Source organism: Ruditapes philippinarum, unplaced genomic scaffold (assembly GCF_026571515.1).
Source record: "Ruditapes philippinarum isolate M1 unplaced genomic scaffold, ASM2657151v2 ctg225_1_1_1_1, whole genome shotgun sequence".
Classification (NCBI taxonomy): Eukaryota; Metazoa; Mollusca; class Bivalvia; order Venerida; family Veneridae; genus Ruditapes; species Ruditapes philippinarum.
Window position 1 is genome coordinate 214,610 of NW_026851833.1, and position 20,556 is coordinate 235,165.

At 30.8% G+C, this 20,556-nt stretch overlaps 1 protein-coding gene and 1 long non-coding RNA gene across 6 annotated transcripts in view; one reads left to right on the plus strand and one right to left on the minus strand.

The window, feature by feature from the left end:
• LOC132740710 (uncharacterized) overlaps window positions 1-17,371 on the minus strand; it is a 28,689-nt gene extending 11,318 nt beyond the window's left edge. Inside the window, exons 1-2 of one of the 2 annotated variants that reach the window (XR_009627197.1) lie at window positions 17,153-17,371; window positions 885-966 (exon numbers count right to left, since the gene is read on the minus strand). This is a non-coding gene — a long non-coding RNA (uncharacterized LOC132740710). Of the gene's footprint in view, window positions 1-884; window positions 967-8,768; window positions 8,915-17,152 lie in introns of those variants that run through there. The other variant, XR_009627200.1, reaches the window with a different exon arrangement.
• Window positions 1-20,556, plus strand: part of LOC132740688 (serine/threonine-protein kinase TBK1-like) — a 118,805-nt gene that overhangs the window by 75,618 nt on the left and 22,631 nt on the right. For all 4 annotated transcript variants that reach the window (XM_060728653.1, XM_060728644.1, XM_060728662.1 and 1 more), the window contains 2 exons: window positions 17,722-17,862; window positions 19,736-19,865. In XM_060728653.1, the coding sequence (XP_060584636.1) occupies window positions 17,722-17,862; window positions 19,736-19,865 (271 nt within the window). The remainder of the gene's footprint in view (window positions 1-17,721; window positions 17,863-19,735; window positions 19,866-20,556) is intronic.

Genomic DNA, 20,556 nt, shown 5'->3' on the forward strand with positions numbered 1-20,556 from the left:
TTTTACTTCTTACTGCTATGAGGTGACCTTTATGTTCAATGTATACTTAAAGAATGCTATTTTATATATATTGCAAGATTACAATTTTCTATCCTTTCCGTATCAACATCTATTTTTTATGTACCTGGCGATGACTGCCCATGACTTTCTGTTAGCATACTGGTAACCAATTCGCTGACAAAGCTAGCGAAGTGTGAAGTATTGTCATAATTATTATATGACACAAAAACGTAGATAAGAATATAATTTGATATTGTAAACAGCTCAGATAACAAAATATTGGCACTTTTTAGTCATAATAAAATGGATTAAATTCACCTTTGGACCATGAATATTCAGTATATTTCATTTTGTTTTAGATGATTTATTTATTAATTTCATTTTTTTTTTCTAATTGTTAAAAAATAAGGTTGAATAAAATACTTTTTCCATTTAGTATTGTTTCTTTAATAAAAGAATATTTTACTCATTATCGGATCTCATTTCATTATTTTTATAACATGTTTCATTTTTATAATTGCATAATTATGTACTTCTTTTACATTGTACTCATGTTGTTAAAGAATGATTTCCCTATTCAGAAAGAAAAACTGTCCTTTAATCTATAGATAGATGTATGATTGAAGTTTTCATATGATAACACTGAGGGTATAACTCAGATATTAAATATCCTTTTCAAGTTTAAACTTCTTCCCCCAATATGTGGCTTGTACAGAAAATATATTATATATATTGGTCCTACATAAATATTTAACAAACATGTGAAATTTGAATAAGCCTGGTTCATCTTATGTACTGACCTCTTGTACCTATTAATTTCTAAATAAAAGCTAGTTTTTAAAAATGTAAAAACTTCATAATCATGATGTAAATTATTATCTTACCTTGTAATCTTTTCCAACTTGTCAATCTGTGTAGTTTTTCCTTTGTTCATGCCTCAAGTTCATTCACCAGATCATCCACTGACTGAAAGTAAAAATAGACAATAACATTATTGATTTCATTTAATACAACTCCTAAACTAAATAAAGTAGCTATTTAAGCAACAATACTTTTCATAAGGTAACACATAAAGGCTAGTAGATTTTTGACTTTGATAATATAGATTATTGTTTAAAGATTTGTAAGATGATATAGATACATGTATCTAATGACGGACTTGTCATTTACATATTAGTAAAATTTTAACAATAAAAACATTTAAAATGGTAAGATGTTATAAATACAGTAAATAACAGTCAATTAAATCGCTCCTAATTGTCACTCCTTTTGAGTGAGCTGTTTAGATCATTTAATTTTTAGAGTTCAACTATTACTTGTATCATAGTTTGGGGACCAAATGTGTTGAAAGTGTGTCAGAGTTAAATCTTATACACATACATTCACAGATCGTTATTTGGAGTGCGGTTATTAGTTACCCAAACTTAGCATGCCCATTAATTGGGTCATTTTTTATGGGGCTTACTTATTGTGACGGCAGAGAAAGGGAAAGCAACAGAAATATCCTATTCAGAACCTCGTTCATTGGTTACTTTTTTTCTGGGGTTTCATATTGTGACAACAGGGAACGTGTTTTTATGTTTGACTATGACGCCTCGTACAAATCAGATAACATGCCGTGTTTCGATGCTTTTTCTATGACTTAATGGGTCAAAAGTTTAAAAAAAACAACAAAAAAACCTGCTAAACAGAATAAAAACAGCATTATAACATATTTGTTTGATAAAAAGTATCAACTATAAGAATATTAATTAACCTAAAGCAAAGAATTCATTTTAGATCTAGAATATAAAAAGCCTATACCCTCATTGAGCATAGACAACAGTCAGCAACATCATATGTTAAATTTGTTGACACATGAGACAAGAAAGTTCAGCCTAATACAATCACAACATGAGTTTACTTATTATATAGATATTAATTTGAAATAAGTCATTGTGAATTTGGTCTGTAGCAGCTGAAATATTTCTTTAAACAGACAGTAATTGACACTTAAGAGCTCTTAATGTTTTGAAAATACTTGTCATATTGTCACTAAATAACCCAGTAATCCAGATTAATAAATCAATCATGGTGTTACAAGTACTCTAGGATGATTGATTACCTTATGTACAGGGAAATATTAGATTTATATAGCAAATAAATTGACAAAAATAAATCAATGCATATTACCTCAAAAGAAAACAAATTTGTTTGCTTTTTTCATGACATTTACATACAACGAAAATTATTTAAACAAAATCACAGTGTTCGAAATTAGCAGTAGTCTGATAGCCCCTGACTACTAAATTTTCCTTGGGCTACCAACTTTTCACATTAACAAGCCCTGAACCAGGCTACTGTATTTTCAGAAGCCTGGATATAAACAACTGTTTTGAACAAATGAATCATGCTAGTGAAATGTCTTTTGGGCTAGTGAATATTCCAATCTGGTAGTCCGACCAGCCTAATGGATTCAAATCCAAATTTTTTACACTGAAATCAATTACTAATTGTATAAAACAAAACCAATAATTTTGAACAAATAAATTTTTGACTGTTTACCAACATGTCTATTTTTTAATGACGAAAATAATATTCGCAGTTTAAGAAAATTATAATTATCCTCAACTATACATGAGAAAAGAAAACCCCCCCAAAAAAAAACAATAACAAAAATAAACAATTTAAAATCAATACAATCTGCCACACCTGACCAATTAAATTTTGTAAATAGGTACTAATAAACTCTAACCTATACATAAGAGTTGGTACATGGCTTACTTGGTTGAATTACTTGTTTAGGAATGTTCTATATTTAATGGTAACAACAGGTTGAAATAATTTATTAATGTCTACTGTGATCTTCTTCGGAACCTGGACTATATTCATTTTTGCGACGGACGCGCCCTCAGGCGCGTTCAGAGCTAAGTCATCTACACATGGGATTTCGTCTGCTACAATCGCGCAGTGTCCTCAACCGATTAACAGCCCAAGAAAAAGTACATGAATTTTATCCTTTAAAACTCCCATACTTTGTCGGGATATCTTAAAATCTTCCATATTTAGCCTTTTCAATTTCAAATTAAGTTATCCAAGTTAAAATATGAACGTAAATGATTGATAAAAACGTTGTAGTCCCGTAGTATTATTGCGCAATATGCAAATTACTGCCGAAACGATTTACCGCTGTCGAAAAAGTAGGACAGCAAATTATACTATAATAAAGGTGTAAGCTCTGAGTTCCAAGAAATTATTAGTAGGAAATAAATATTTCTACATTATACAAAACATTATTATTAACAAATCAAAAGTTTTTCGTGACTCTAGAATAACTCGCGCATTAATAAAAGAAGAACTATTTTCGTGACTCATACCGCGGGTTTAGCTGAATATTCAGCAGTTATTAATAAATTAGATACAGTACAATGGTTAGTATAAATATCTATTTTTGAAAATGCATGTAACAAGAGGGTTTTTCAACACTTTACCACCATGTAGTCTTTCATGAAGGAAGTTATAATATCAGTTCTACTTCCGATTCTTGTGGTTTGTTTACATATTTTTCTAGGTCACGATATGAGTTAACCTTCGCTATTCTAAAAATAGATTCTGCTGCACCTGTGCTGATTTTCGGACAGGCGATTAGTGCATGTAATAAACCAGCGGATACTTACTTTGTTTACATGCAATACTTTTAGAAATTCTATACAATTGTAAGAAGCAAACAAGTTGAAAATGGAATTTAGTGTGAAAATGAAAAGACAACTAAACACCGTAGTGCTTAAGTGACATTTAAATTAAAATAAAAACGATGTGCTCTAGCTGGCCCTTGTAAATACATTTTTAAAAAAAAAATACACTATTAATTGCTGATGATTTTAACCAAAAATATTTTTAATGAGACATGTCCAAGAGAAATAAAAAAACAAATGACTTATATTTTATTGTCTATATGCCCTCTTGTTATAACACGAAGCAATTCTAAATAACATTCTCACATGTATAATATATTATGCTTGAAGTTTATTTGAATGGTTTTATTTTAGAAATATTTCGTTGACAGTTTTTTTTTCTATTTACATATCATTTCTTGGAATAAATCGATAAGGACACTGATTTACAAGTTTGACCAGAGTTTTTAGGCATAAATTTCATTCTGTAATTAAATGCTTGAAAGTAGAAAGTCTGAATTATATCAGATTGGGACACAAAAGATATTGCTCTAAAAATCTCGAACTTATATGGAACAAATTTTCTCTGTTATATATTTTCTGTTTTATTTTTGTTTGTTTTTTTTTCTAAAAAAAGCCTAAATGTCTCTCCAGTTGCATGTCCGTCGCATTCAGTGCTGCGGCACTTTGATTTTCCAAAGCAAGAATTTGCAAACCATTTAACTGTTTTTACTGGCACATTTAGATCTTGCCAATTCATTTAAGAGTTCATTAGCCTTACATTTGTTTACTAAACAACCAGCTGTAATTGATCAATGTATAAGATAATGCCAAAAAAAAGTAATTTTAGCCCTTTTTGAAAGAATGACAGTGATTATTTTACCTACACATCATCACACACACCGTATAAACAATGCAGTCTGGCATAATAATGGATATTAGATGCATTTTAGCTAGTATTTGATCTGTAAATAAAAGTTGTTTTTTTACATTATGTAAATAAGTCAGTCTATTGAAAGTAGAGTAATTCAATGAAATGTATCTAATGTTAATATACATATAGTATAATTATAAATAGGTAATGGCCACATCCTTTTGATCTGAACATGATCTTAAAAGAGGGATCTAGTGAATCACTCAAGGTGTTTAAAAAGGATGATTGTGTTAAAACATTATATTAAAGGAGACTTAAAGCAGATAAAGATGACAATTATATTCTGAACACTTGTACCTGGTATTTAACAACAACATGGGGAGTGACTGGGGGGACCAAATTGGTTATGACATTCCCTCATCAATAACCTTGACCTTGAAGGTCAAGGTATTGAATTTTGCTTGATTTTACTATACATGTAATTACTAATAATTTTGTTATTTATGAATGGAATGTCTTCATACTTGAACACACCTATCGTAAGGACAATGTCTTAAAATAGAAGAAAATTTAATTGAACTTGACCTTGACCTCAACTATACCTTGACACAAAAGGTCAAATTTTGAATTTTAAAACAATCGGTTATGAATAGCTTTGTTATTTAATTATGGACTTGATTTATTCTTGGGCAAAAGAACAACAAAATTGACATGTACAGTAATTCAAATATGAACTTGACATTACCTTGAATGTCCAGGTCAAATACTGAATTTAGCATTGAATATAATATCTTTGTTTATTTTTTTACAAATTTGATTAATACTTTGACTAAAGAACACTTATGACAAAATCAACATGTTGAGTTATTCCGATATGCAATTCATACCGCTTATGCTTCAATCTTATTTTCAATAACCTAACAAAACCCACAGATCTATTCAATAGACAAGTAAGAAAATTATGCTGTAACTGATGAATTCTTGATAGTGCCTATTATTCAACTGTAAAATGTGAAATGATTAACTTGTAATGACTTATATTGACTTGTAAATGATTTTTCAATTTGGCTGTAAGTGACTCAGTCTCTAGATGCTAATTGGTCTGATAGGAAGAAATGTTAATACTTCAAATAATATATTTTTAATGATTTTAAATTAACTTATTATTTAAAATATTTATTTATTGAATGAAGCAGATTTTCTTTTGGCAAGATTGGGCCATAATTAACAATATCTAAAAAATCGAACTGAACATAGTAAAAAATTAGGAAAAAGATCGTATTAATGGTCTTAGACGTTCAACAAAATTGCTAGATATGTATATAAATCTAAGTTAGTTTAAATTATAATAATACGAATCAAAATAAGTAATTTTTCTCATAGAAATATCGCTTTTATTGAGAAAATCACTGTTTTATAATTTTCTTTCACTTTGGTCATTTACGGGACACATCAATCTTATTACTATTATCTGCAAAACATTGTACAGTATGTTTGTTTATTCAGATATTAAGTATCTAGATCAAGTAAAATATTTTATATCAAGACGCATGAATAGTCATATCCCGACACATTAGACAAAAAAATTCATGAAAATGTTATCAAGTTTTCAGAATGTATTTATTTAAAGACAAAGGTATAGTACAACTCATGCACCAGAGAACCTTCCGTGTTACAATAAATACAATATACTCCAAAATTATTGTGTTTACACTGATGTAATCAAAATTTCCTAATTTACTGAATAAATATTCCACAATTAATTTTACCATTTACGGGACGATGACTGTTTTCATGTGAACTACATTTTTTTTATTGCAATATAAGTTCATGAAAGTAAATAGTGGAAATTTGAACTCTTTAAAAGTCAAAACGTCTAAATATCAATTACAATATCATCATTATGATTTTTAGAAGCTGTCTGCAAGTTATAACCACATTTCAGATAGATATTTTTAAAACACATTGATAATTTTTTTGTTTTCGTGGAAGAATTCACTTCCAATAATACCAAGGTTCAGTGAAGTTAAGATAATTGAGCAGAATAAATCAGAAGAAGTGGTGAAAGAGGCATAGTCTTCTAAATTATGGCATGGTAAATGTTGAAAATTTATGTTTGACAAAGAAATTTTATGAGAAATTTTTAAATGGTTTTAATGAATAACTAAATATCATCATGAGAAAAATCCACTCTATATATATCAAGTATAACTACAATGGTATTATTAAAAACGTATTGTCAAATACACAGTTTTTAAGAGCCTCATAAAATTATTAATGGTTTTGTAAAAGTTACGCTTGTAAAATGCAAATAAACATGAAATTTTTTAACAAAGTGGTTGCACAGATACTTTCAATCTTCATTTTTTATATTAACTATATTACTGTTTATAGGCTTATGACTTGAATTAACCATTAATATGTTACCTTGTATGATTAATATTGTTTGGCCATTCAGACTCGTAAATTATACCGACAGAAGACAAGCAATTCAAATTTGATTATGAGAAAATTGATATTCGTAATATCAAAAACAGTTTTGTATGGCAGAATCTGCAATAGGATGACAAAATTAGCTACCACAGTTTTTTGTAAGGAGATACTTGCAATAAAACATTCTTGATTTAGTTAAAGAGATGCTTTTTTTCTTACCCCTACCATACAAAAGAGATTGTCAGTAGCATAGTCTACAAAACTTGCGCTCAAATTAAATCATAAATACAGTACTAATTGTTAAAACATTTTACAGGAATGTTTGGGCATCTATTGTCATAGAATATTATTAAAGACATGGAATGTCGTACTTAGGTGAGAATGAGTGTAAATTGTCATTTTTTTTGTTTTGATTTATAAAAACAACATAAAAATTAAAATATATGCTAGTAAGGAGACTTAGTATATAATTCTTTATCATTATTTAAATATTAAAGAAGGAATTCCATTGTTTCACAGGAATGGAAGTCATACTCGGCGTTACAGAAAATCAAACTTCAAAAAAATAAGATTTTATGAATTCAAGAAATAAGTTACATGTAACCTAAAAAATTGACTGATTTGAGCTATTTTTGCTTAAAATAATTTGTTTTGTTTTTGGTAATTTTTCAGGGATTGTAAATGCAGTTTGCTACGGCATATTTCTTTCTTTGTACCGTCCACATTATTTAATTTTAAATTCATTTTCATGAAAATTAGCCTGAATATGTAGGAATGCTGCTTTAAAACTACCAAATATTGCTGTATTCTAAAAAAATAATCTCCCTTCATGCAGTTAATAATTAAAATACAAAATGTACATTCTGATATGTATCAGTTATCCTAACATTGTTACAAGTCAAGATTGATTACAGTATTAATTTAAACTGAAGATGGCTAAAATCTGATATATATGTGATAAAAAACTCATTAGTACTATATTTGCCCAACAAATTGTGAGCCAGGCCTATGGTATTTATTAAATAAATGAAGATCACCCTTTGTAAAGAAACAACATCTATGTAATATCAGTTTTTTAAAATTCGTAGGTCATGCAGACAAGTACTCTACCAATTACCGTAATCTTTGCATCTGTTACTGGTCTAACCAAGATGATGCCTTATGTTCCATGGGGATGTGGCCAACTGTTTGCATTTGACAGGTGCATTATAATTATACAATTTTGATTTTCAACTTTTTGTTTGGAAAATTCAAAAGAAAAGTAAAATTTTGAGATTATTCTGTTTGACTAAAAGCAAAAGTTCTCACCGTGGAATTTGATGAACATGATTGTATGTGTTATAAATGCAGTTAATGGAGCATTTTTTTATGTAGCTTAATGTGGAAGCCGTGTTGGTTTAAAAATTATATGGTGTTAACAAAAAGTCAGGTTAAGCTAGTAACAATAACAAAGTCGGGTTAATAACAACAATTGATGCAGCTAAATATAAAAAAAATGTGCCGAGATACCCCTTGCTTGTAATTACCGAAAACTGAAAGAATCATTCCAAAGGAATTATTTGTTCATGTTTATTTGATTTCCATCATGTCTATCCCAAGTCCTAGCTATTTTGATATCTTATCCAAAGTTCTAACAAAAACCCTAACCCTAATAATCTATAGTTGCCTTAATTACTGTCTAATTAACACTTCATAAGAAAAATTTGAAACTGATACTGGCAAAATTAGATGATCAAACTACATTGTAAAATGAATTGAAAGTTAAATTTTTAGCATTAAAAGCTAAAGATCAAATTTAAAAGAATTACCTTTATGTGCTGTCAGGCTCATATAATATGCCTGCTCTGTCACAATATGTTTAAAATCCAAAATAAAAAGTTATTAATTATTTATTGAATTAATCCTTTTCACTTCTGTTTAACATGTGAAGCCCACACACTTAATCTTTGCCATATTTGTCGTACTACACTGGTGTACTGGCTGTAAACCCAGTGAAGTGTTAAACTCAGATTTCATTGGATAATATCAGTCTCATGTAGGTCAATATACTGGTTCCGAGCTCCATTCAGTAGTTGGGAACATGTCAATAAGCTATTTTTTCGATAATAAAATTAAACAATCTAAATAAAGCGTATACTATGCTTAATTTAGATAGTAGATAGTATTTGTTATTAATAAGCATTAAAGTTTTCGTTATTAGTAAGCAGGCATTTACAAAATTAAATGGGTCAAGAACAGCACAGTTGTTGTTACCAATTTAATTTGGTAAATGTGTACTAATTAACAGTTTGAAATTATAACCATTTTACAAACAGTCAACTTGATTATTTCATACAGACCATCATGCACATGTCTGTATGACTTAAAGACAATAGCCTACACTATACCATATTCCAATTTGAACTCCAATTACCATGTTTTTGACATATTTAGTTTCAATACAATAATACTACTGCTTTTAAAATAATCAGTGTACATTAACATTAAAGAAATACAAAAGAGGTAACAAGGCTAGATGAATACTGTTACTTGAACAGTAAAAATTTCAGTGAATGCCATTTTTAGCTCACCTGTCACAAAGTGACAGGGTGAGCTTTTGTGATCGCTTTTCGTCCGGCGTCCGTCCGGCGTCCGTCCGTCCGTAAACTTTTCCTTTAAATGACATCTCCTCATAAACCACTAAGCCAATTTCATCCAAACTTCACAGGAATGTTCCTTTGGTGGTCACCTTTAAACATTGTTCAAAGAATTTAATTCCATGCAGAACTCTGGTTGCCATGGCAACCGAAAGAAAAATCTTTAAATATCTTCTTTTAAACAACCCTAAGAGCTAGAGCTTAGATATTTGGCATGAAACATCTTCTAATGAGTGTCTACCAAGTTTGTTCAAATAAAAGCCCTGGGGTCAAAATTGGCCCCGCCCCAGGGGGTCATAGATTTTCCCTATATGCATATAGTAAAAACTTAAAAAATCTTCTTTTAAAGAACCCAAAGAGCTAGAGCTAAGATATTTAGCATGAAACATGTTCTAATGGGTGTCTACCAAGTATGTTCAAATAAAAGCCCTGGGGTCAAAACTGGCCCCGCCCCGGGGGTCATTGATTTTCCTTATATGTGAATAGCAAAAACCCAAATAGCTAGAGTTTAGATATTAAGCATGAAACATCTTTAAGTAAATATCTACAAAGTTTGTTCAAATAAAAGCTCGGGGGTCAAAACTGGCCCTGCCCCAGGGGTGTCATTGTTTTTAACTATATGTGTATAGTAAAAACTTAAAAAAATCTTCTTTTAAAAAACCCAATGAGCTAGAACTTAGATGTTTAGCATGAAACATCTTCTTATGGGTGTCTACCAAGTGTGTTCAAATAAACAAATAAAAGCCCTTGGGTAAAAATTGGCCCCGGGGGGGGGGGGGGGGGGGGGGGGGGGGGGGGGGGGGGGGGGGGGGGGGGTGCTATATACAGGTGAGCGACCTCAGGGCCATCATGGCCCTCTTGTTATGATTATCAGTTTCATATGATCCCAAGAAAATATTTTGTTTCATCACGGCTTTAATGTACATCACAGCTTTTATGTACATCACAGCTTTAATGTACAATTTAATGAACGATTCACTGCTTTAATGTACATCACAGCTTTATTGTACATTTTAATGTACATCACAACTTTAATATACATCACAGCTTTAATGTGCAATTTTACCATTACTTGTTCCAAAACAACTGAAATCCGATCCAGATCAAATATCAGTCAACAGTGATTTTAAATAGTGATTTAAAGATTACTTTTATAACTTGATTTAACATAGAATGGCATTGGCTATTATCACAGTCATTGCGAAAAAAAGGACATGTCCCAGTAAGATATTTGAGCCGTGTCACGGCAAAACCAACATAATGGGTTTGCGACCAGCATGGATCCAGACTAGCCTGCGCATCCGCGCAGTCTGATCAGGATCCATGCTGTTCGCTTACCCATTATGTTGGTTTTGTCGTGACACGGCTCAAATATCCATGATCCATGCTTTTTAACACTATAATAATGCTTTTGATAGATTTACTCAGAACTATTAAAGAGTGAACATTATTTCAAAAATAGCTGTTCATATTCTACCAGTTCATAATAAATCATACAAGATTGGTATTATTTTTCTTTATGTGAATTATTGCTGTCCAAATTTTATGAACCATTTGGTTATCTGATTCTAGATGAATTAACAAATGACATTTATAATACTTCCATGAATATGACATGGTATTGTCACACTTAAATGCATATCCTAATATTAGATGCAATTCAAACTCTGTAAATGTTTTTTTTTTTCTCAGCTAAAATTTGGCAAATTACAGCTATTATAAGCTTTATGGTGCACTGCGTTCAAAGTAGACAAGTCATCAACCTATTGAGTTGTAACCTAAGAGTTGATTTTTTGTACTCCCCACTCCTCACGGGTAATAAGCAATTAGCATGGAAATAATTTCCTGATTGGTATTTATGTTATATTCATGATGTTTTTGTCCTCTCGACTCTCAGTGCACACATTACATCAACCTTCATTTAAATTCCCTAAATCCCCCCCCCCAAAATATATGTACTATAGCAATTCAAAGGTGGCCTCAGTTATGTGTTATCTTCACTTAAATGAACTGCTTGACTCTGTATTTACATGTATTTTCATTACAAGTATTTTAACTATTAAGACATTCTGCATATGAGTGTAAGGCATACTTTAAATTATCAGGTCCTGTATCAAACTTGGAGTATTGACATGTAATGAACAATTTATATTGATGTGTTGTATCAAGTGAGGCAGGTTAGTCCTGTGACTTTCATTATTTACAACAGTGATAACTCCTGCATGGATCCTCAGAGACCACTGTCATGTTTGTAACATATGGCACTGATGCATATTAGAGAAAACATGAAATCTGTATTTCTATAGTATTTCTATACTGTACAAAGAAAAAATAAATTTTTGTTTGCTTCAGGAATTTATTTAGTCAAAAAGTTCAGGTGTATTTTTTGTCTAAAAGCCATAATTTTAATTCAAAATTATTTATCAATTGTCAAAAAGTAATGTGGAATATATGTGTAAGAATGTTTAAGATTTAAGTTTACTTTACCATAAAAAGCCCAACCCAAGGTGATTAAAGTGGGTAAGATATTGACATCTAATTACATGTTTATTATCTATGACAGGGAAAAGTTGAGAATGTTGTCCTTTTAAAAGTAATAATCAATTTATGATTATCCCAGTTGTTGAAAAGCACATTATTAATTGTCATGGTTACAGGTGAAAATCAAGTTGCCATTTCATGAATAATTAATAATTTTGTTTCCAGATGTTAATCATTACAGCTTGTTTCACAACAGGAAGTGTCTATCAGAAGAAGTAAAATTCTGGATCACAATAAAAATATGTAATTGCTCATGTTGATGATAATTAAGGCAAATTAAAACTAAAATATGTTATTTTATAGGTGTAAAAAAGTGGTTAATTGTACATTTTGATTTTATTTTTTGGGGGTATATTTTGAAATACATTTCATGAAGTTTCTGTAAGATTTTTACAATTTTATACTGTCAATGCACCGGGTTTTAGTAAAGTATTAAACCTTAAACTTTGTGTATCCAAAAGTGATAAGCTAAATTTGCCACAAGTAATATATAGCCTTTAGTTTTCTTTTTTGGGGGGTATATTTTGAAATACATTTCATGAAGCTCTGTAAGATTTTTACAATTTACTGTCAATGCACCGGGTTTTAGTAAAGTATTAAACCTTAAACTTTGTGTATCCAAAAGTGATAAGCTAAATTTGCCTAAAGTAATATATAGCCTTTAGTTTTCTATCAATAGACTGTTCCAAAGTCAGATATCATCTGGGCAAAAGACTGTTCCAAAGTCAGATATCATCTGGGCATATGGGTCAAGTTAGGAAACCACCATTTTATTCTTAATAGGGAGAAAAGTTTAGTTCCTGTGACTGTCTAGTGCATTTATTTTGAGGACATTTACAGAATAATGAATGAAAAAGTCAACGACGAAGAAATGAAAATTTTGCTCGATCTCCCATTAAGATATTAAAAAGTTGGCAAAATCTTCAATAAAACATATTTTCTCTTGAATAAGTCACCCGATATATTTAGAAAAGAAAGTGCAGGTTAACTGCTGGGGCAATTCGCCGCAATTGTGACACAATGCCCGGATCCATCAGATTGATTTTCTAGGTTAGATAATGTGTAGGCTGGTGTACCCAGTATTGCAAGTTTTAAATTTAAATTGATATATTGATCATTATATATAGTTATGTATACATGTATATGTATGATATTATGAATTATGAAAATAACAAACAACTATTTAGTGCTATGAATTATAACAAATATCCAAACCATTTCCGTAGTACATGTATGATAAAAGAACGTAAAATCCGATAGGCAAAAAAGGGACTGTCAGGTTCCAAAGCAAAAATGTCAAAATATATATATTTAAATGCAATTCCCTCCTATAGAAGGGTTCTGAATGCTTTTTGCCCGCCCCCCCTTTTTTTGAGGCCTCAAACAGTGAAAAAATGTCCCATTTAGGCCCCCAACACTGGTTTTCGTTTGAGAAGTGTTGTTAAAAAAAAGTGATCACTTTTTTGGCGCTACCCCCCATCAAAATGATACAACAAGGGGTTGCCAGAAGGGGGATGTGCCCTCTTCTGTTTGGGGGGTTTGAAGGGGGGCAATCCCCCTCATCGTCAAGAAAATTTTGGACAATATGTGACAGACTCATAATGGCCTCCGGTCGATCTTAAGGTAATGTGTAACCAACGCTGAAAAGCCTTTTACTCTGTCTCAATGCATTGAGACATTGAGAAGTTGCAGCACTTTGAAATCTGTTTTGATGGAAAAAAAACAATGCAAAATAGTGATTTTTTGCAATTTTGAGACGTCCCCCCACCCCTGTTGCCATGGTAACAGGAAATATAAGATTGAGCATGCTGTTAAAGATATGATGGTCCAGTCAACATTTGTGCCAAGTTTCATCAGTATTGAACTTATAAAGTGTTAAAGCGACATTTTTATTTCTTGGAAAAAAAATATTTTTTGAAGATACATTTTAAAATATTAGAATAACATAATATTTTCTGTTATCTTCTTGAGACCTATTGGTTTAATCAGTTACATGTCCATTCATGAATGTTGATGTTCAGAAAAGTTTATCAGCTTTGCTCAAATGGCCAGGGTTTGATATTGTCAATATCAAAATAATAGAATTAGACAAAAGGAGACTTGAGTCGGATTTATAATGGATCTGTAGCTATACACTGGCAGAAGTTTAGACAATTATGATACTAAAAAAAAGGTTGGATGTTAGAAAAAAAGTAATAAGTATGCATGCCTCCAGAGATCCAAGGGATAATCAACATGCTTATTGTGTGATTGATGACTGATTTTGCAGTATTTATCACCATAGTTCTACTGCAGAACTAACACAGTAATGTAAACAGAATAAAATTTCCTATAACAAAATATAAGGAGGGAATTTTTTTTGGTTTGAGAGAAATATAGAACATATTTTCCTGAAATATGATAAAATCCCATACATGTTTATTGTTTAGAAGTCAGAACAGAAAATATATTCCATAATTCAGGCTTTCTACTGGTCCCTACTTTTCCTACTTTTTTCTTTTAATCCCTACTTTGCCCTACTTTTTTCTGAAATAGCCCTATTATCCCTACTTTTTCATTTTGAAATGAAATGAAAAAAAGAAGATATTTAAAGTGGTATTTCAGTTGCATTTTCAGTTGCAATTGATAAGTAGTTCAGGTGTGTGTGTGTGTCTCCTTGTGATGTCCATCCTTGAAAGACTCAGGGTCAGAGCTGCATTACTGGAACTGCAGTATGTACTGCAGCGATTTTGCAAGTACTGATACTGATACTGAATTACCGTACTCTTACAAAATTTTGCTACTACACAGGTACTGGTACTGCATTGCTGTCTTAGAAAGGTGGTACTGCTACTGCATTACATTAGGCAGTATTTTTGGTTTTGATAAAAATGTCATTATTTTTACTCATAAAGTAAAGCTGTAAATTCCATGTATTATTTTATTTTTGTGAAAAAGTAAGTTATCAAACTATAAATAATTTGCTCCAATATTCCTTCAAATGTTAACTTAGTATTTATCATAAAAAAGCACCAAAGACTTAAAGTAAAATTAAAATTGAGATAAACAGAGTCAATAACTCTTTACTGATAAAATATCCTATTGCAATCTTATTACTTTGTATTTACTAGTAAAAAAAATTACTTCTATTCTAAATAATCCTATTTCAAGTGATATTGTTAGCACCATAAAAAGTTGTTATTTACTTTGGTATAAAATGAACAGAGGTGTGAAAATGTGAAAGCTAGGAAACAAAAAGACTGGTGGGTTTAAAATGTAAGATTATTGCATTGTATTACAGTTGACTGGTTACTAAACAATAACATATGACATGAATATATGTTGTAATTATTGTTTGTAAAAAGTATGTTCGTTCATTTAAGTTGTAAAAATGTAATGTCAACTTTAAAGTAAATGATTTTTAATTTCTTTGTTGAATAATGTTTGCAATTATTTAGAATGACACTGTGTATTTATTCAAACTTTGATGAATATATAAAAGTATTAGTAGTCTACTGGTACTTAATTACTTCCCCCCAAAAAGTACTGGTACTGCAGTACCAAGCTAAAATCAAGTACTGGTACTGCAAATCTTGGCAAGTACTGGTACTGGTACTTAAGTACTACACCCTTAGTACTGATGCAGCTCTGCTCATGGTGCCTTGGCAAAACATTAAGCAACATTTTGGCTATGAGTTGCCTGTCTTTCAAGCATGGACTGAACTGAAGATACACACAGCCTGATGTGGTCTTAGTGGTGGTATGTTTTGCTAATTCTTAAATAAAACAGTAAGAAATTCCTACTTTATTCCTACTTTTTAACATCAGAAATCCCTACTTTGCCCTACTTTTTGGTAAAAAAATGCCCTACTTTTTCCCTAGTTTTTTTGGTAGAGGCAGTAGAAAGCCTGCATAATTCTCAAAACAATATTTTTATTTGATTTTACCTCCAAGAAAAAAAAACAATAAAAGATGTTTAAAGTAAAAACTCTTATTTGATACCTAAGTTGCATTTGTACATTGTGCAGAAAATATTGATGTGGTTCAAATAAAAAACTTTACACAATTTATCACAGTCATCTAGACCATAACCACATAATATCAGATAATGAAATGAATATAGCTGAAGCTACTGACCTGAGACATTAGAGAAAGTAGTGCAAATACTGACTGCCTATTTTACATATTGATTTTTTAACAAAATTTAATATGATATAATTATGCAAAGTATTTAATTGATATAGCACCATATTTCATGGGTAAGATTAAATAATATGCTCTTGCTTTTAGGAGGACTTGTATTGTTTGATAATGATTTTGTGCATGCACCATTTACTCCTCAGGAATTATTTAAACATATTTCTTTCATAAAGGTATTTTGTCAACATTAAAATGATAACTTTTGAAGCAGATATCTAAGGCTTTATGCACTTCAACAGTTATCATTTTATTCTTAGGGTAATTAACACGCATAAAAATTGTATCATTTATTTTATATAAAAGATCACATTTTCTGAAATATCTTCACTTTGGAAACTAAATATTGCAAAATTAAAGTCTAGTTTTTAACAGTGATCAAGGTCATGTCATAAAGGTCAATGTCAACTAAGTGCAAACAAACAAAAAAATGATTGAAAGTGCTTGGAAGTCAATTATCTTCCAAAACAGATTATCCTTACAACAACAAAACATTAATGTTGTTGGTTTTCTTTTTTCATTACAGATAAGTAACAAGTTATTTATAATACAAATGTACTTTTAGTAACACCATAATAGAAGTTAGAAACTGAAAAAAAAAACAACAACAAAAAAAAAAAAATACTGAGATGAATAAAAATCTTGTTAAACAATTTCAATAACTTTGACAGTCTTGTATACATTACATGTACTTTGACAGCATGGAGATATTTAACTTTACAGTTTTGCCATGATTATGCGAGTTTGTAAACACATTCTAATAGTATTTTGATGTATCTCAATTTTTTCATCTAGATGCAATTAAATAAATAGCTTAAGAAAGAAAAGAAAGTACTCACTGTCCACATGTCTCCAGAAGCACATGGAATAAAATCCCCAACACTATTTATAAAATAAATCCAAACTTAACAAACTACGTCTTTTCCGTATGTGTAGATATCACGTGACATTTTGTATTCTAATCTAGAATTAGGTCAGCATGAGATTGAATTTATGAATTTATGACAATCTAACCAAGAAATATAAGTTTCTAGTAATTTTCTAGCAGAAAATCAAGTTGTATTTACCTTTTCTGTTAAACTTGATTGTTTAAACACTCCAAATAATGCATTTAAATCAGAAACGTAGTTGTGTGTTTATTTATAACTTTTGCCAGTCAAGCATGTATTCATGTGGGGGTAACCAAAGGGAAATAAAGTTAAATTGCAGTATAATAATGCTCTTAATAGAAAAATTTTGCTTTTTATTTTCAGTGATATAAAATGACATTTCTTGGTAGAGATAAGACCTTTTAAGCTTCAAAAATGTTTGTGCAAAAGACAAATAGTAAGGGACTCAATTTTGTCTGGTAAATTATTCTCTTTAAAAACAACAGTTTGGTCAAGTTGGTTATATTTTGTCTTTTCAGAGCACAGGAGAAGAGGTTGCAGTGAAGGTCTTCAGCCAAGCTGGACACATGCGACCTCACGATGTCCAGATGCGAGAATTTGAGGTGATGACCAAACTCAAACATAAGAATATTGTACCCATGCTGGCAATTGAAGACGAGGTATAACCATTTATATCTAAGAAATATTATCTTAGTTAATGTCTGCAGTAAAAGATGCAGTGAAAAATGTATTTGAATTAGTGCATGTTCATTTATTATACAAATTTTTGCTGCACTATGTCTAGTTAGTTATGGAGAGATCAAATGTCTAGAAATGAGTCAGTTGTATTTTTGTGCCATCTGTGGATGGATTTTGAGATGACTTGGCAGAAAAGTTTTATGACATGGTCACAATTGGAGAATAAAAGCCTTGATGATACATTTGTTGCTTTGACATGTAAAAGTTACTCTAGAAAATAATAGAAAGGGACACTTGGCAAATATTAGAGAAGCGGTCTTATGTTGAAGTCTAATCTGATCGTTTAATAAACATAGTTTTTGATTTATGCTGTTATTATGAAAAATTAGATTGATGACTTTTTAGCTCGACTATTCGCAGAATAATCGAGCTAATGCAGTCACCCATTTGTCGGCGTCGGCGTCCCTGTGGTTAAGTTTTTGTATGTAAGCTGGTATCTCCATAACTACTGAAGGGAATGGATTGAAACTTCACACACTTGTTCTCTGTGATTATCTAAGATGATTGGCACAAGTCCCATAACTCCGATTTGCTTTTTTACATAATTATGCCCCTTTTTCGACTTAGAAATTCTTGGTTAAGTTTTTGCGTGTAAGCTGGTATCTCCATAACTACTGAAGGGAATAGATTGAAACTTCACACACTTGGTCTCTGTGATTATCTAAGATGATTGGCACAAGTCCCATAACTCTGATTTGCTTTTTTGCATAATTATGCCCCTTTTTTGACTTAGAAATTCTTGGTTAAGTTTTTGCGTGTAAGCTGGTATCTCCATAACTACTGAAGGGAATGGATTGAAACTTCACACACTTGTTCTCTGTGATTATCTAAGATAATTGGCACAAGTCCCATAACTCTGATTTGCTTTTTTACATTATTATGCCCCTTTTTCGACTTAGAAATTCTTGGTTAAGTTTTTGTATGTAAGCTTGTATCTCCATAACTACTGAAGGGAATGGATTGAAACTTCACACACTTGTTCTCTGTGATTATCTAAGATGATTGGCACAAGTCCCATAACTCTGATTTGCTTTTTTACATAATTATGCCCCTTTTTCGACTCATGAATTCTTGGTTAAGTTTTTGCATGTAAGCTTGTATCTCCATAACTACTGAAGGGAATGTATTGAAACTTGAAGAGTTTGTATCTTTTCGGACAATTTTATGTATTCATATAGGTGAGCATTATTATACTCAATGAAACACCTTTGTGACAAATTTTCGAATAGTCGAGCGTTACTGTCCTCCGACAGTTCTTGTTATAAAATCATGTTTACTAAAAGACTGTTGAAATATTACAGCAGTTTGCTTATATTTTTGTTATTTACAGTGATAACTACATACAAAAAGTACCTTTTTACAATGAATAAAAAGATAAAATGGCAGTGTGTGCGCCTGATTGGACAAAGAAATAACTGTACTATAAACTTTCAGTTGCCTGGCCCATTATATCATCTCCCAGGATGACTTTATACTCCAAAATGTCAGCAAATTAGTAATGTCTGTTAAACAGTTTTAATCAAACAAAAACAAAGTTTAAATTGCAAAACATGATATTCACACACACCTCATTAGGATGTCCATCCAGTAGCTTTTATATTACTGACCATTTATTACAATCCTCTTATAATCATAGTCCTACACATTATGTTATACAGCCAGCTGAAAAATCTTTTCCTTTATTTTCATTAAAAAAGTATTATACATAGTTGCTATAGTTTGTGATAAATGTTGTCAAATCTATTGATTTTTTTACTATTTTTGTACAGTTATGAGTTGTTTAATATTTGACAGCAATCAACAAGAAATAAAGTAATCATTATGCAGTTAACAGAACATGGCTCCCTGTTCAACATGTTAGAAGATCCAAAAAATGCTTACGGACTTCCAGAGGAAGAGTTCTTGATTGTATTTGAACATGTCAGTAAGTATTAAACCATATATATTACATGTACTCATTTGGTGTCAGAATTTCTGTCCAGGTATGACCCTTTTTTACTTACCGTAATATATTATCTTTAATATTTATATTGTTAGTATTGGTTAGAATACTTGTTCATTATGAAAAGATAACTCTGTATCAACAAGGTAAGTTATGTTTTTTGCAAGTAATAAAGTGTTTTCCAATGGTGTTCAATCAGTGGTAACATTATTGATTTAGGTACATTTCTCTAACTGATGAAGAAATATTGATTTCAAACATATGAATTACATATCAACCTGTTGATATATGGTATATTCTGATAAAAAGATGGCAAATATTGTCTGGTTTAACTGAACAGTCATGATACTCTGCTATTGTCTGGTTTAACTGTTTGAACAGTACCTATTGTCTGGTTTAACTGTTTGAACAGTACCAATACATGGGAATACATTCTGCTATTGTCTGGTTTAACTGTTTGAACAGTACCAATACATGGGAATACATTCTGCTATTGTCTGGTTTAACTGTTTGAACAGTACCAATACATGGGTATACATTCTGCTATTGTCCGGTTTAACTGTTTGAACAGTAACGATACATGGCAATGTATTCTGCTATTCTAGACATTTTTATAGCATAATAAGCATTTATAAAAATGGACTATGATATAGTTGATATTAATTTAGAAAGA